The sequence below is a fragment of the Gossypium hirsutum genome, chromosome D05, assembly GCF_007990345.1.
Source record: "Gossypium hirsutum isolate 1008001.06 chromosome D05, Gossypium_hirsutum_v2.1, whole genome shotgun sequence".
NCBI classification, from domain to species: domain Eukaryota; kingdom Viridiplantae; phylum Streptophyta; class Magnoliopsida; order Malvales; family Malvaceae; genus Gossypium; species Gossypium hirsutum.
The window spans coordinates 15,671,299-15,687,459 of record NC_053441.1 but is presented as its reverse complement, the minus strand read 5'-3'; the positions used below and the strand labels follow the sequence as shown (position 1 = coordinate 15,687,459).

General features: G+C 33.3%; 3 protein-coding genes across 6 annotated transcripts; 2 read left to right on the top strand and 1 right to left on the bottom strand.

The window, feature by feature from the left end:
* Positions 1–254: 254 nt before the first annotated feature.
* LOC107907413 (mavicyanin) lies at positions 255–1,775 on the bottom strand. Its single transcript, XM_041093975.1, has 2 exons — positions 1,242–1,775; positions 255–767 (listed from the first exon to the last, which is right to left on the bottom strand). Exons 1-2 carry the CDS (start codon positions 1,411–1,413, stop codon positions 424–426), a joined length of 516 nt encoding a protein of 171 aa, XP_040949909.1. The 5' UTR covers positions 1,414–1,775; the 3' UTR covers positions 255–423.
* Positions 1,776–5,741: 3,966 nt separating this feature from the next.
* On the top strand, positions 5,742–11,485 carry LOC107907414 (phosphatidate cytidylyltransferase 2). 4 transcript variants are annotated; one of them, XM_016834787.2, is made up of 13 exons: positions 5,742–5,986; positions 6,221–6,321; positions 7,245–7,435; positions 7,627–7,880; positions 7,997–8,148; positions 8,414–8,555; positions 8,798–8,954; positions 9,621–9,668; positions 9,762–9,848; positions 10,387–10,515; positions 10,619–10,675; positions 10,873–10,956; positions 11,062–11,485. In XM_016834787.2, the coding sequence occupies exons 3-13, from the start codon at positions 7,361–7,363 to the stop codon at positions 11,146–11,148; spliced, it is 1,272 nt and encodes a 423-aa protein (XP_016690276.1). In that variant the 5' UTR covers positions 5,742–5,986; positions 6,221–6,321; positions 7,245–7,360; the 3' UTR covers positions 11,149–11,485. The 4 variants fall into 4 exon arrangements, with proteins under 4 accessions (XP_016690276.1, XP_016690275.1, XP_040949908.1 ...); XM_016834786.2 differs by lacking the exon at positions 6,221–6,321 and having other exon boundaries at positions 5,761–5,986; XM_041093974.1 differs by lacking the exons at positions 5,742–5,986; positions 6,221–6,321 and adding an exon at positions 6,819–6,928.
* A 1,619-nt stretch (positions 11,486–13,104) lies between these two features.
* Positions 13,105–13,575, top strand: LOC107902866 (probable transcription repressor OFP9). Its single transcript, XM_016828977.1, has one exon. The coding sequence runs from the start codon at positions 13,105–13,107 to the stop codon at positions 13,573–13,575; it is 471 nt and encodes a 156-aa protein (XP_016684466.1).
* The last annotated feature ends 2,586 nt before the right edge of the window (positions 13,576–16,161 follow it).

Below are 16,161 nucleotides of genomic sequence, written 5' to 3'. Positions count from 1 at the left end.
TTAAAAAATATTTTTTATAAAAAATATTAGAATCATTTATGAAATCAATATATTAAATATTAACCCTTTAATTATTTTTTCCGCATAAAATTAAAATAAAAACATTAAACCCAGCGGAGAACAAATTTTAATAATATCTAAATTATCAATTTAAAATTTAAAATTCATATTTAGAAAGGAATTATGCTTATCAGCTATGTATATGTTTTAATTGTTTGAACAATTTTCGTCCGAAAATTTAAGGGCTCTACCACTGAAGCAACATTTTCATAATCTAATATTATGGTCCTTCAAGGCCAATTCTTGAAGATATCAAGTGATACACATAATTTGAAATTTAAAGTAGATTCTCGTACAACAATATAAAGCAGAAGGTAAAGTCTAAAGAGGAAAAAGAGTGCAGAGAGGTCATAACTGGTACAATTAAATAGCCATATGGCAAAGCCATAACCCAACCAATAATAACACGGAGCTTCCGTAAAGCCGGGCTGATCCAGAAGGAGTGGTGGGCGCTGCAGCAGCCACTGCAACTCTGGGCTTTTCGGGCTCGGGGTTCCCAAAAGGCATCACCTCCACATGTAGCTTTAGACCGTTCTTGCAGCTCTCTTCCTTGCCGCTTACGAAATAACGGATCCCTTCCCCATCCAGCGGGATGCCATCTATGCCGTCCGTGTACATTCTTATGGGGTTGCTCACATCGCACGACTCATATTCTTCCGGGCTATTCACCTCAGCAATGCTCTCCTGTGCTGCGGCGTAGGCGAACCCTGTGCATCAGTGTAAAAAAGATCGTAGAAAAAAGAACGAAAATAAATTAGAGAAAAAAGAGAATACTGCCGATTAAAATCGTGGATCTCACCAGCTTTACAGCTCGATCCTTTCATATGTATATATTCAAGTAACATATGTGGGATCTTAGTATAGATTAAGGTTAAGAGTGTTTGGGTTTTGATGCGTTATAGGAGAACATATTTCTATTTTACTCAATGTTTTTGTAACCCGATTTTACAATAAGAGTTCATAGTTCGATACGAATAATTAATGCTAGGGTTTATGATGCTTTGATTTTCTTTTTTACACACTAAAGGCAACAAAATTGAACAATGATAGATTACTGTATTAGTGTTTTTCTTTTTACTCATTCAACAAAACAATCAATTTATCATCGAAGTTGAAAGGGGCTTGTACGTGTTTCTCTATGACAAGCTAGTTTATAAAGAAAGAGTAAAGTAAAAGCTTACAGATTTTGTCTCCAACCCTGAAGCTCCTACCGGAGGACCAAGATGCCACGTCAGAGGAAAGGTCCCACCCACGGTCACCTCCGACCACATGGTGTACTTGTGCTGCACCCAATTTCCCTCCGAGGGTCGCTGCCATGATAACCACAGCCATCACCATATTCACAATCGCCATTGTCACTGAACAGCGAAACTGGGGGGGGGGGGAAGTTGTGCTCCCTAAAATTTTTTGCTTGCCTCTTTGAGTGAAAAAAAATGAAAAGAAAGAGTAGGTGAGTGAATGAATGAATGAAGTTTGTTAAGCGCAAAAGAAGCGGTTTTTTTAGTACAATAGAGGAAAGGCCATCCTGGCAATTTCCTACACGAAACCAACAGAAGCAGATGAAGGAATGGTTGGTGTGAGCCCAAAATAAAGTTCCCTTTCAACTGCCAAAGCGTTTGCCATTTGGAGTGTCCTCCAAGGACTGGGTGTTGGCGGGTTCTTGATGCACGGCCCGTCTATTTCTTATTTTCTTAGCTCCTTTCCTAGTCACTAAACCCCCCCCCCCCCCCGAGTTACCATTCACAACTACCGTTCTAATTCAACTTTTTCTTTGAAAAAAATTGGGAATTTCATTCAATGTATTTTTCTTATACTGCAACTGCACATTGATCACATTTACCATGTCAAGAAAGTAACATGATGATAGTATGGGATGTATATACAATATGTTACCGATAATATATGTTCTTTTTTATATAATATTTAAAATTATTCATAATTTCTCTTCAACTCATAAATAAGATAATAATATATTTCAACACACTTAAACTCACACATTTTTATATTAACAATAATATTTATATCAATTGTACTAAAATTACTATATTAAAATTACTAATATAGTAAATTTTGACAACACTGCATTAGTAGCTTTTATATTGTGTGAACCTATTAAATTTTGACAGTGTACCTACACCATAGTACAGGACCATACTGACGGATGCATTAATTTATAGAACATGGTGAATTCTTTTTACTCATCAGGCTGTTGATTTTAAACTTTTTTTATTGAGAACCCACGTGTACAACTCTATTACGTTTAATAATTGTGTCATACAAGATTTTAAAATACTGTAAAAATTTCAACTCCAAATATCTTTTTAATGGTTACTCTTGTTTAATTATATACTCCTGTTTGGTCAAAAGCAGATTTTGGGTATACTATTTTCTAGTAAAGTAGTAAAACCCAAGCTGGTGTATTTAATGTAGTTGAAAGCAAAGCATGTGGAGGAAACTTCAGGTCTCCTTGGAAGCATCGTCAAAAGAGCTGAGAAAAAAGGAATCGTCATTAAACAATTAGCAACCATACTTTTCGCTTTTGTCATTATGTGAGCATGGGTACATACATGGCCCAGAAGGATCCAAGTCCAACCACACCCAACACATGAAAGATCTTAGGAGTAAAATCGCTCTATGCGGTCCTCGATTCAAGCATGGTTTGGAGCCTTATTTGATGTTGCCGTCTGTACTAGTAATATTTTGAACCCTGTAACTTCCTCTTTGTCCCTTCCATGGCATTTCATATACCAAATTTTGTTCCCTTGGAGTTTACCCATAGATGATCTAAGTACCCTTTTTCTTTGTTTGGATATAGGTTTCTACATCGTTGGAAGATCCGCCTAGGTGCCCACTTTTTTTTAACTCTATACAACCGTCATCTGCAGCCCATTTTAACCCTCTATTTATGCCATTTATTTATATAGAAACCTTGAAACGTTGCTAGATAGGTTTAGAACTTAGGGTATTTTAACCTTCCACGAAGAAGGTGAACCAATGGAGTAACTTTGGCCCTTAATACAAAATTTTATATTAAGAAGTCAAAGTTAAAATTATAAAAAAATTTACAAGGATTAAAGTTAAAATTTTGGTATAAAGATGGTTTAAACTGAATTATTAATTCTAAAAATTGCAAATATTTCATTTAACTAAGAGCTAAAATGAACTTAAATTAAATTATTAATTATTGGAAGCTTAAAAGTATAATGGCTCCATTTTATTAAGGGGCAATTTGAGAAGTCAATTCCGTGTTAATATCACTCGTTTTGATAGTATATTAGAATAACAAATTCTAATTTTCGTTTTAGTGTAAATTTCAATCAATACCATTAATACTGGTGTATTTCAATCCATTTTGATCAATACAAATTCGTACTAACTCGTACCGGTTCATATAATATTTTAATATTTTTTATTTTAACTATTTTTATAATTACATTTAAAAATAAACATAAAAAGTTTTTTTACACGAGTTAAACTTTATTGTACCCAATAAATTTCAGTTGAGAAAAATTAAATTTACTTATTTGTCAAAACTTCACTGGTAATGCTTAAAACTCCACCAAAATTGTAACCTTCATACTTTCTACCTAAACTTTGCTTTATTATATACATAAAATATTAAATTAAAAACAATACGAGGACGGGATTCAATCCCCGTTTATAAGAATAAAACATATTTAATCACTAGTCGTTTAAACAAAAGGATTAATCACTATTATTAACAATAAACACTTCAAAATAATTTTAACTCTTAACTAAAATTTTGAAGATACTTATTGCTTAGTGTGATTGTTAAATTAGAATGAGATTTAAATCCATTTTACCTATGTATTTTATGCAATGGACATTAAGAATTTAGGTTCTTCCATTTATTGTTCTCACTAATCTATTTATTTATTGGAGTCGCAGCTACATTAAAATTATAATTGTGGTTGAAAAATATTTTGTAATTTTTTTTTGTCAAATATTTAGTATTAACATTAAAAAAGAAATTAAAAAGTTAGTTTATTTTATTTATGATATTGAGAAGTAAAAAATAATTTATTTTAAATTGTATCAAAATAAAAAAATTATTTTAAATAACATTTTAATCCATTAACATTTAAATATTTTTGAATAATTAATAAAATTATTTGTAAACTTTACTTTAAATATATAAATCATATTATATATATATATTAAAATCAACTAGACACATAATTTTTACAAAATTCAAATATATAATACTATTTATTTATTATACCCCATCACTCAACCCCTCGCTAAACACCTTATAACGACCCATATCACCAAACAAGATCACCAACAATATCTTCGCACACATTAGTTGAGTCCCATGCACAAACATTTCCATTAATTTTTGAAAGGGTGTGTACTTTGCCAACACCACCTTGCTATGCTTGATGGTGTGATATGTATGCTTATCTAACTCTCAATCATGGTTAGACAAGTCACACCTTGAGATTAGAAAAATTTATATCTAATTTGGATTTCGAAAAATGAAAGAAAAGAAAAGAAAAAGCTAGACTAAAATGTTCATTTGCCTCCGACTAAACAAATAATTATCAAAGTACCTTCAACCACCACACGGCTTTCCACCCGTTCATGTATTGGATTGGGTGAATTATAAACAAATATTGTATCCCTCTTTATGTATCAAGACTGTTTGATATAAATTTCAAATAATAAAATAATTATTTGTTTTTTTTAAAATAAACTATGTATTCAATACCCAATATAAATTAAGAACAATTTTATAATCTGAAGTCAAAACTAGCATTTCTCTCCCCAAAACCTGATTTGGTTGAAAAAGCATATAGATTTTCCTTGTTCCATCATTCGAGTGAAATAAAGCAAAAAGGAAAAGGTTTCCATCATGCTGATAAAAGATGGTGGACACAAGATTTTGGTCAGCTTTGAGGCATTTAGATATGTGCTTGTTCTGCTTCTTTCACATTTTATTCAGGTACCAATACCATAGGTTTCCCACGCATAACAAAAGAAGCATAAAGCAGGGTTTGCTATTTGCTTCATGTCAACTTTGAAATAGACTTGGAAAAAGAAAAGAATAAATCAGGGGTAGGGAAATAAAGTGAGACAGATTGTACCAGCATTTTCCATGTGAGCTTTGCTTTAGCTATGCTTTTTAATCAAAATATCATTTTACATATAAAAGTCTTTTGGTTTGTGAGGAACATAAATTGTCAAAATCAGTCAACTGTTATGGATAACTGTCATTTTGCCACATTTGATCAACTGATGGGGGTTATATATAAGAAAAAATTGAGGCCAGGGATGAAAAAACAAACTCCAAGTGATAGCCCTTTTCCTCTTTCAATATCATAAAAATGAAAAACTGAAATTTGAAATTTATTCATTATTTGATACTGTATTTTTAAATATCATCACTTAGTTTAAACAATTGAAATTATTAAATATTACAAATAAAATATTGACAATAAATGTCTGACATGATAAGTTGAAATGGTGTTTTTAATAAAGAATTTATGTCAACATAGTTAACAAAATTAACTCTATGGATTAATTAATTATGTTATAAAAATAGATGATTAAATTTCAAATTTGATTATAGTGACTAGTGAGGGACCAAAACCCAAATAAAAATAGTGTTCAGATAATAATTTACAAAAGTAGGGGGGTGAAAATGAAAACTGTGCAACAAGTTTCTACATGTGACCGGAACTATTTTGCTCTCCTGGAAAAGGGCAAATAAACCAAAAATTTCAATCAGCTGTGTTTATAGCATTTCCCTTCAAGTAGGAAAATTATTTTTCAAATATTATTATTTTACAACACAATTTACGCTTGGCCTTCTCAACCTTTTCTTTTATTTTTCTCTGTCACTCTTTCGCTTGCTCTCATTTTGTGGGTTTCCAAGTTTACTGCAACTGAAAGCTAAACCAAGGTTTCTAACTCTCTTTTACTCTCAAACTGCTTTAATGTTTGCAGCTCTAAATTTATCGCTGTTTTTTTCCCTGTTGATCCATTAGGTTCAAGAAATTGAGCTTTTTTCTGCTTCAGATTTGATTTTGAGTGGTTATTTTCCTTCTTTACCATGTCAAATTTTAAGTTTGATTGGTTTACTTTGATGGGTTTGTGTTATTGGATTAATTTTTATGGATTCCTGTATTTTAATTAGCTTAAGAGTTCCGAGTAGAGTTCTATTTCTTAAAGGTTGCTGTTGCTGGTGGAAACTGGAACTCGAAATTTTAAATCTTGGACATGAAAAGACGAATAGGAGTAAGTATATGTGTGCTGTAATTGGTCAACTTCTTTCTTGCTTTAGCAATCGTTTTATATCTGACATATAATTTCTCTTTTCAATATTCGATATGTAGATTAGGTTGTCGTTCAGTAAAGTTCACTTCATGATTTGTGCCTAATTTTTTATTTTGAGTTTGAACCTTTGAGTTTTCAATACTGCCTAACCAGAAGAAGGAATAACGATGTGGTCTTGTCAAGTATACCTACCCTGCACTTTCTTTGGTGCTCTTATCTTGTTGGAATATCACTGTTTGTCTAAAAAATGTCTCAAGCATCTGATTCCAAAATCTTTTTTGAATAAGAGATGCTTTTTGGTGTTTTTTGTTCTTTCTCTTGGGGTGGTGGGGGGCAGGGTGGCAACAAGGTATCTTTTTTCGGTGAGAATTTTCGGTCGGGGTACTGGTATTTTCTACTGGTTTAAACATAATTGCCCAGTGAGAACAACTTCAGTTTGAGGTTCTATAAGATAATAAAAAGCCCAATTATTTGGATAGTGAAAGAATACATGAAACCGTAATATACATGGTTTTTTTCTGGATGGAATTTTCATAGCTTTTTGAGCTGGCATGTATTGAATAAAAAGGTTCTTTTCTGGCTGTGCTATGTCTATTTATTAGTTTAATGGTCAGTCATTGTGAAAGTGAGTCACTGGATTTAACATGTTTCAAAAAAAAAAAGAACAGGTTGAGGTAGTTATCATGACTGAACCTTTTGCTGCATGCATATTTATGAGATTTTGATGTGCTGATTTCTTTCTACGTGCATCTCTACACCTAGCTGATTATAACTTCCCTGCAAAAATTTTGTCACCATTTTGGTTGCCTAGATCTTTATCCTTTTATTAGTATAACTCATCTTCTACCTAAGTTGCTTAATAGAATTGTTCATGCTTCTTTCAGTGAGTCCCAGTTACTTCTCTTTTAGAGTTTGATTTAATAGCGGGGCAGCAATTTCCACTGCATCAGAAATATATGCGAGTTTTTTCATTTGACGATCGACATTAAAGTAAAGAGCCATGCAAAAGGAGAATAATACAACTGTGCCATCAGCTGCTACTCCTAGAATTCGGCACCGCAAAAGATCCAATGAGGTTGGTCACTTAAATATTAATATATTTTGTTTGGTTCCTTTTTCATGTCTATGGTCATGGTTCCTGTTGTTGTTGCATTTGTACAAAATATTATCCAGTCCAAGAAAGGGATTTCCCCCCCTTAACTTCTTAAAATTCAAACAAAAGGGATTTCCCCCCCTTAACTTCTTAAAATTCAAACATTCTGTCAGGTTATTGCAGAACCAAGTAAAGCAAATGGTGGAAATTTGCTTGTTAATGACCGTAACAAATACAAATCAATGTGGATCCGAACACACTCTACTGTTTGGATGATTGGGGGTTTTGCATTAATTGTCTACATGGGTCATCTCTATATTACAGCTATGGTGGTGGTTATCCAAATATTTATGGCAAAAGAGCTTTTCAATCTTCTCAGGAAAGCACATGAAGATAGGCATCTTCCAGGGTTTAGGCTATTAAATTGGTGAGATTACAACCTTTACCTTCCATATGGTGACCAAGATTTTTCTGCCATTGGAGTTAGTCTTAAATCTTACTTTCATCTGATTAGAATGGTTTGTCTTCGTTTTATGGGCACAGGCACTTCTTCTTCACCGCAATGTTTTTTGTATATGGCCGCCTTCTTAGCCAACCACTTGTCAATACTGTAACTTCGGATAAGTTTTTGTATCAGTTTGTTAGCAGCCTTATCAAGTATCATATGGCTATCTGTTACTTCTTGTACATTGCAGGTTAGTTAAGCATATCATTTGATGTTTTTGACTGAAAGCATGGAAGAATAATTATGTCAATAATTCATCAATCAATATAATGAATTTCAATTCTGACCGAAGTGGGATTCGATGCCTTCTATTTCTGTAAATATATTATTTTCTCATATGTTGTATGGTTTTCGTACTTGCTATTTTTAGTGATTGCACCTTGAATTTCCCTTTCCTGTAGCATAACATATGACCATTGGTATCTTCTATATTGTCATTTGGGTTTCGGGATCAGGTTTTATGTGGTTTATTCTTACATTGAAGAAGAAGATGTACAAGTATCAATTTGGCCAGTATGCATGGACACACATGATCCTGATCGTGGTCTTCACACAGTCGTCCTTTACTGTGGCCAATATCTTTGAAGGAATTTTTTGGTAACTTTTCTTTCTCAGACGCCCTTCCTACCTACCTACGATTTGCAGTCGTACCAGATGTGCACATAGTTTATAGATGTTAGAAAAGGAAAGTAAAAAGTCTTATTATGGTAACTTTTCTCATTAATAAAATGTAAGTTATTACCTCTTAAGTTTTACGCAATTAATTGAATGCTTTTGGTACTTTGACTGTGTTCTCTCCCATTATTCTTCTTCACCCAAAAGTACTTTCTTTTTTCCAGGTTTCTTCTTCCAGCATCGCTTATTGTTATCAATGACATTTTTGCTTATATCTTTGGTTTCTTCTTTGGAAAAACCCCATTAATCAAATTGTCTCCTAAGAAAACATGGGAGGGTTTTATTGGAGCGTCTGTTACAACTATCATCTCTGCATTCGTGGTGAGCATAGTTTTTCCATATTGGTGTTAGACTCCATCTCGTTTGTGATAAGGGTATCATTTATATTATGCCAGTTTTACATCAGTAGATTTGAACTTATCTAGTTATACGTGTCTGTAGAATGAAATAATCCAGGTGACTTGTAAATATTCAAGTTAATCAGGTTCTTTTTGAACAGATGATTGCAGTGGAAGTCTGTTCTAGCAATTTTAGCATTATTGATCCTTCTACTATTGCAGTAACCTGACATTTTCTCTATTTGTACCTTTTTTTCTTTTTCTCATGCTACTAACTTGAGGATCCATAGTTGATATTATATATGTCTGGACCGGTTTAATGGATTACATTTAAATGGACATCCTTCCAAAAGATCATTTGTGAAGAACTTATAAAATGTGTTGATCTCCTTGGCATTCGTGGGAAAGTTGATCCTGAACTTGTAATCCTGAGATCTAATGCTAATGCCTTGATTAATGTTGCTGAATCAAGTATATTAATAACACTTCCTTTTTTTAATTTTATTTGCAAATTTTCATTGTGCTTCAATAATGAGAATACATGCCTTAGGTGGAACTGGTAAAGTTGTGTTATTTTCCTGTTGTTTTATGTATAGATTTTTGTTGTAGTATGTTTTCATAAACATGTAGTGAGTTTATGCATATGCAGCTTGCAAACATCTTGGGTCGTTTCCGTTGGCTAACCTGTCCAAGGAAGGTAAATTATTGGATTTGACCTATTATTTGATCCTTCCAGAAGCATGCTGATTCCTTTTCCTGAAAACTTAGTGTGCGAGGGTAATGCTTGCAGGATTTATCAACTGGTTGGCTTGAATGTGACCCAGGTCTATTGTTTAAACCAGAGAATTATATCTTACCAGGATGGATTTCTCAATGGGTGAGCTTAATTTAATTGTCTTTGGATTTATTGTCCTAATTATTCCTTTTCAGTTAGTAAGATTTGATTCTCTTGAAACAAAGGATTAGTCTTCAACATCTCCATAAAAAATTGTCACTTTAAATTTCTGGTCTTATGGTTCAGAACTCCCTGGTTAGGGGGGAAAGACTAGATGTTCGAATTGTGATGAACGTTCAACAGGAAAGTTATCCATCTTTGGATATATTTCTTACTAATAATTTAACCATCTTAATGGACATGATGTCACATTCCCATTCTTTCTAGTTACAGATCACAAACCTTTGTAAAATCTGATTGTCTTCATCAATGCCAGTTGATGATTATCTCCTCAGCCCAAAGTGGTTGGGTCTTTTTGTGTCTTGTGGTCAAATTCTAAGGCTGTGAACTTTATTATGGATGCTTATTGTTGCCAATGGATTGGATATGTTAAAAAGATAGTTTTCTCATTAAAAAATTGAAATGCTATTGTCTCTGCTACAACGCTCCATCACTTGTTATACCTTTTATTTTTTAACAGTTTCCTTGGAAAGAGATCTCCGTTTTGCCTGTTCAGTGGCATGCTTTATGCTTTGGTTTGTTTGCATCAATAATAGCACCTTTTGGGGGATTTTTTGCAAGTGGTTTTAAAAGAGCTTTTAAGATCAAGGTGTGAACTCCTTCCCTATTCACTTTTCTGATTTTTGCATAGCTTTCTTCAAGATACCGACTCAAGTATATTATGTTAACTCCCACTTTTGATATTGGCACAGGATTTTGGTGATAGTATTCCTGGGCATGGTGGAATTACAGATAGAATGGATTGCCAGGTGAGAAAATGGAACCTTTTTATCTTAGTTAATGTTGTGATTTATATGTAAGCTAGAGATTGATATTTAGCTGTTACTGGGAAAAGAAGGGGGGGGGGGAGCTAGAAAGGAGTGGAAGGACGGATCACAAATTCTTTTACTAATTTACATCCTAAGTTTATATGTCCGGCTCTCACTTATTTGGTCATTTAATGTAGATGGTGATGGCGGTATTTGCATATATCTATCACCAATCATTTGTCATGCGTCAAGGCATCTCAGTTGAAATGATCTTGGACCAGGTAAATCTTTACTATGCTTTTGTGCTTCTTCAGTCTCCATTGCCACAAAATAAGTGATACTATAAGTAAACCTATACTGATTACCGAGGATTAATTGCGATGCAGATATTGACAAACCTTAGTTTCGAGGAGCAGCAGAGTCTTCTCGTGAAGCTGGGACAGATCTTGCAGGAAAGGCTTGAACATTCTTAAATATTCGGGCATAATTCTGTGCGAGCTACTGGAACGTATTGCTTGCACCTGGTGGTGTTAAGTTGTAACAACAAAAGAAGGAAAAGAAAGTGATTTGTATATGGTGTTCTGTTTCATGTTTTTCCATTAAAAAATTTTAGGCAGAAAAGTTTTCTTTATGCGCACAGTTTGTATAGTATATGTTAAGCCAATTAATTGTTAATTGCCTAATTGCCCGTCAGTCACCGCGTCCTGAATTGATCATTCTATGTATGCCGGTTTCTTTGTTCTTCCGAATCGAAAAAAGGAATATGAACTGCTGTATGTTGTCCTCATAAATCATGCATTTCAATATAAATGTTGTACGCTTTCCAGTTCTACAATAGCTCTTTAATCACACCAAGATAAATTGGAAAATGTATCAATCATTAGCTCTTTAATTGTAGAAAAATTGTCACACGTATCTGTAGGTATAGCACATAGTTTGGATGATCTACATTAGCTCTTTAGTCACACTGATGCGTATTCATCATATTTTAAGAGCAGATGTGATATTGCAAAGTACTTTCGGTAATACCAGAAAACTAGAACTCTTCACTGTTTCTTGAGATGGATGGATTGGCATAAAATGATTATAGTAATCAAACCCAAATATCACCACCAGTTTAGCTTTAGTCCCACCAAATCAAATGGAAATACCAAGAGCGTGATTCTAACAATATAGGAAACAAAATGACGCCTATATAACATGTTGCTCACGACAATCTAGAATCCGAAATGTCTGGAAAGTGTAAAGAACTCACTATGTCCTTGGAGACCAAAACATGCCGCTACAGTAGTGTCCTTACCTGGTGTGCCCCCTTCAACACTGAACTTTGATGCATATCCAAAATCATTAATTCATCTCTTTTGCCTGCTCCTTGATTTCTCAAAAGAACCCAAGAATGTCAGGGAACACCCTGTCATTTGATTACGCCTAAGCAGAGATGACTAGGGCTAATTACTGCTTTTAAGTTCTTTTTTAACAGATGATCATCATAGCAACATGTGCCATTGTGCGTGGTTAAACAACTTGGAATCCTTCCAAGTACCATATTAAACAATTAGTTTATTGAGGCATGGTGAAAAATACAACTCCATTTTCCCTTCATAAATTTCAAGTAATGTCAGTCTTCATGATACACACAATTGAAGAAATGATTATCTCATGCTAAACTCCCAGTGTTTTGATAGTAACTCTTACCCCATTTCTATTTTGCTTTTCTTATTCATCTTCTTGTCTCCCTCATTTCCAAACATAAAAGAACCCATTAAAGAGATTCCATCCAGCTATGCAAATCTTTGTCGATTTTCTCCATAATTCAACTAGGCAACCCCCGTTAAGCAATTAGAAGAATGCATGTTTTGCTCTAAAACAAGAAAAAAAAAGGTTCAATTTTAAACCTAAAAGAAGACCCAGATTAGGAATAAAAGTAGCTAAGAACATGCCTTGTTCTTGAAAGTTGAAAAAGCCTTTACTACACACTAGGACGAGTTCATGGGGCTAATTCTTCTGTTCTGATATCACAATGGATCAGGTTTATTTTCAGATCAGGGTAGTTGGCAACATTTTTCTACTAGCAGACTTGCATCATTATAGTTTTAACTGATATGTTTGCTATATGGTCCATGAGAAATAATGGCTAAATCCCAGTTTCCCATAAGGAATGTGAAGCCGACCAAAACTATTTTATGGTTGCCATTTGTCTTTAATTCTAAAGCTAGTACCCTAAACTTATAAAATAAAGGACCAATTTGAAGGGTTCATCATTCATGGACCCTGTTCTTTCCATTTTGATAACTATCCCTAATCTTTTAGGTATTAATTGTCTCAAACTCAAGACACAATCATGCTTAACGTAACCCACTTGCCTAATGAGCATAAATGATTATTTTGGCACAAATTTTTGCTTCAATGGTTCACGTCCATGCTAGAAGATGAAAGCCTCCAAAGAACACAAGCAGCAAGGGCTTCAACAGAGAGGATGCAAGGCATTGTGCTGCAGTTGCAGGCTTAGTGTCTCTTCTTCAGAAGAAGCAGAAAGCTCCAATTCAGATCGATACGCATCAATATCGAGTCTAGCACACGCCATGGTTCAAGAGAGATTAGACCAAATGATCAGAGAAAGGCAGGAGACAAGGCATAATGTCGAAAGAAGGCGGCAAAGTAGTGAAGGGACTAAATTCATTGTTATGGTAGCCATGGAGAAGTGTTCTTACGATCCAAGAGAAGATTTTAGTAAGTCTATGGTCGAGATGATTAAGGCGAACCGGATTCAAGAGCCAAAGGACCTTCGCAACCTCTTGAATTATTATGTATCTATGAATTCAGAGGAGTATCATGGCATTATACTAGAAGTTTTCCATGAAGTTTGCACTAATTTGTTCTTATGTTGTAAACGCCATTGAAAAGAAAACGCGATTCTTTTTTATATATTTTTCCTCAGAGAAATGGTCTAGTAGTCTTGAATAATTATGAGCAATGTATAATGTGCATGGGATGAGTATTTATTAAGCTGGGGTTTTCCAGTAACTCTGGCTAAGTAAATAAATAATAATGAGCAGTGTATAATGCAGTGTATAATGATGGATAGCGCAGCATGAAAACCTGTTGGTATCTGAGCTTTTATCTTATCGGATCTATGAGTTGAGAGAAATTGACATAACGTTTTCTCATATTGTTCCATCAATCTTTTATAGTGGTAACTATTAAGTTTGGAATGTTAGAATGACAGTCTATCTTGATGCAATGGATATTTGTAGAAGAAACTATGATGTTCCGTTTTTGCCAGCAAATCCAACGATGAATTAACTGAAGACTCACAAAGAGAAGAAGACAAGGAAGTCTAAAGCTAAAGCATGTCTTTTCCAAAATATTTACAAGAATCATGAATTTGGGGTCAGCAAAAAAAAGTTGGGACTAGCTCAAGAAAGAATACGAGGGCAATGAAAGAACAAAAAACATGCAAATGCGCAATCTAATCAGCGAGTTTGAAATGATGAAAATGAAGAAGACAGAAACTATTAAAGACTATTCTGACAAGTTGGAGGGCGTAGTAAACAAGGTAAGATTGTTGGGTAAGGATTTTTCCGATATCAAATAGTGCAAAAAATTCTTGTCACTTTGTCTGAAAAATATGAGTCTAAAATTTCTTCATTAGAAGAATCTAAGGATTTTTCAAGTATATCATTGGTAGAATTAGTGAATGCATTACAAGCTCCAAAACAAAAGAGAAAGATTGTAACAGCCCGATTTTGGGCCTAGTCGGAACAGTGATTTCGGGACCACAAATCCGACGAGAAAAAAAAAATATTTTTATTATATTTTTATGGTCTACGATTTCATGGAATGATTTTGTGAAAATTTTGTTCGAAAATTTCGACATTTGGGCACTCAATTTAGAAAAAATGATTAATTTGTAAAAAGTGCAAAAGTTGAATTCTACATGTTAAAAGTGTCCAATTGTTATGAAATTTTAAATTAGAGATCCTTAAATGGAAATTAGACCATTGGTTAACTTGTTGGACAAAAATGGACATGAGATTAGGGGTGAGCATTCGATCGAATCGAATCAAAAATTTTTGAGTTAATCGAGTTTTCGAATCTCATTTTATCATCCTAACTTTATTTGAAGTTTTCTCGAATCGAGTTGAGTGAAATGGAATTTGAATCGAATCGAATCGAATCGAATATATTTGTTCGAGTTAAATTTTAAAAAATAATTTTGGGTCCTTATAACTACTGTCACCCATCGTAATAAAATTTGTCTATCTTAATCAATTTTTTTATTAACTTTCATCAACTCATAATTTATTTATTAATTTTTTATATACTGGTTAGCTTCTTTGCTTGCTTAGTTGTTTCAATTATTTTCAAATTCTTGTCACTATGTATTTTGGAATTAAAAAATATATTAAATGTATGAATATGATTTTTTTAATAAAAGTTGTTTTAAAAACAAAATGTGAAATTGATACCATCCTAAAATTTTAACACGAATATTTTATGGCATAATTAATAATTCAATTTTAATATAAATATTCAATATGACTAAACAATTCAATAATATAAATAATATAAAATGTGAAATTTAATTTAATAATATAAATAGTAGATATAAATAAAATTATTAGTTTAGTGGTTTTTTTTGGATAATTTTGATTTTTTATTTGAGAGTAAAGGGTGAGAAGTAAAAGTTTAGGGGGAAAATAAAAAGTTTTGGGGAATAAAAGTTTGAGGGAAAGTAAACAGGGGGAGTAAAATTTTGGAGGGAAAATATTAAAAAAAATTGGAGGGGGGAGGGTTTGGGGTAGATGAGAGGTCGGATGGGAAGGGAATAAAAGTTTTAGGGGTGAGAGGGAGTAAAAATTTTGGGGAAAAATAAAAGGTTTTGAGGGTTTTTGGGAGTAAAATTTTGAGAAAAAGTAAATGGGAGAGTAAAATTTTGGTGGGAAATGAATTTTGGGTAGATTGGGGGGTTGGGAGGGGAGGGAAGTAAAAGTTTTGGGGGGAAAGTGGGAAGGAGTATAACACCCCTTACCCGTATCCAACACCGGAATAGGGTACGAGGCATTACCAAAACACATACACTTGTAAACGTATTTAACCGAGTTATAAAATTTCATCAAAATTAAAACTTTCAAAATAATTAACATGTTTCTATAACTTTTCACAATATATCCTCAAAATATTATAATCATAATAATTAGGGCCTGCGAGACCCGATACATACTCATGCAATTTAATGCTTCATTTCCATTTCATTCAATTCGCAATTTCTCATGCTCATAATTTAAATCATATCACTAGCAATTTCCATTTAATTCACGTACAATTCAATGACATCAAATTCAAAACTAATACGTATTTACCATTTAACTCAATGTTTATTGATTATACCATTCAATAACACATTTATGAAATTCTCAATTTAGCAATGAAAATATCACTTTAGTTTGAATAACAACATCGTCCTGATATAAATACACTACCAC

Excerpts from the sequence above, each read along its gene's own strand:
- LOC107907413 (XM_041093975.1), bottom strand. The coding sequence starts at position 1,413 with ATGGCGATTGTGAATATGGTGATGGCTGTGGTTATCATGGCAGCGACC. Across the intron at positions 768-1,241 it reads CAGGGTTGGAGACAAAATCT|GGTTCGCCTACGCCGCAGCA; the intron begins GTAAGCTTTTAC and ends ACTGATGCACAG.
- LOC107907414 (XM_016834787.2), top strand. The coding sequence starts at position 7,361 with ATGCAAAAGGAGAATAATACAACTGTGCCATCAGCTGCTACTCCTAGA. Across the intron at positions 10,676-10,872 it reads CAGATAGAATGGATTGCCAG|ATGGTGATGGCGGTATTTGC; the intron begins GTGAGAAAATGG and ends CATTTAATGTAG. Across the intron at positions 10,957-11,061 it reads TTGAAATGATCTTGGACCAG|ATATTGACAAACCTTAGTTT; the intron begins GTAAATCTTTAC and ends ATTGCGATGCAG.
- LOC107902866 (XM_016828977.1), top strand. The coding sequence starts at position 13,105 with ATGAAAGCCTCCAAAGAACACAAGCAGCAAGGGCTTCAACAGAGAGGA.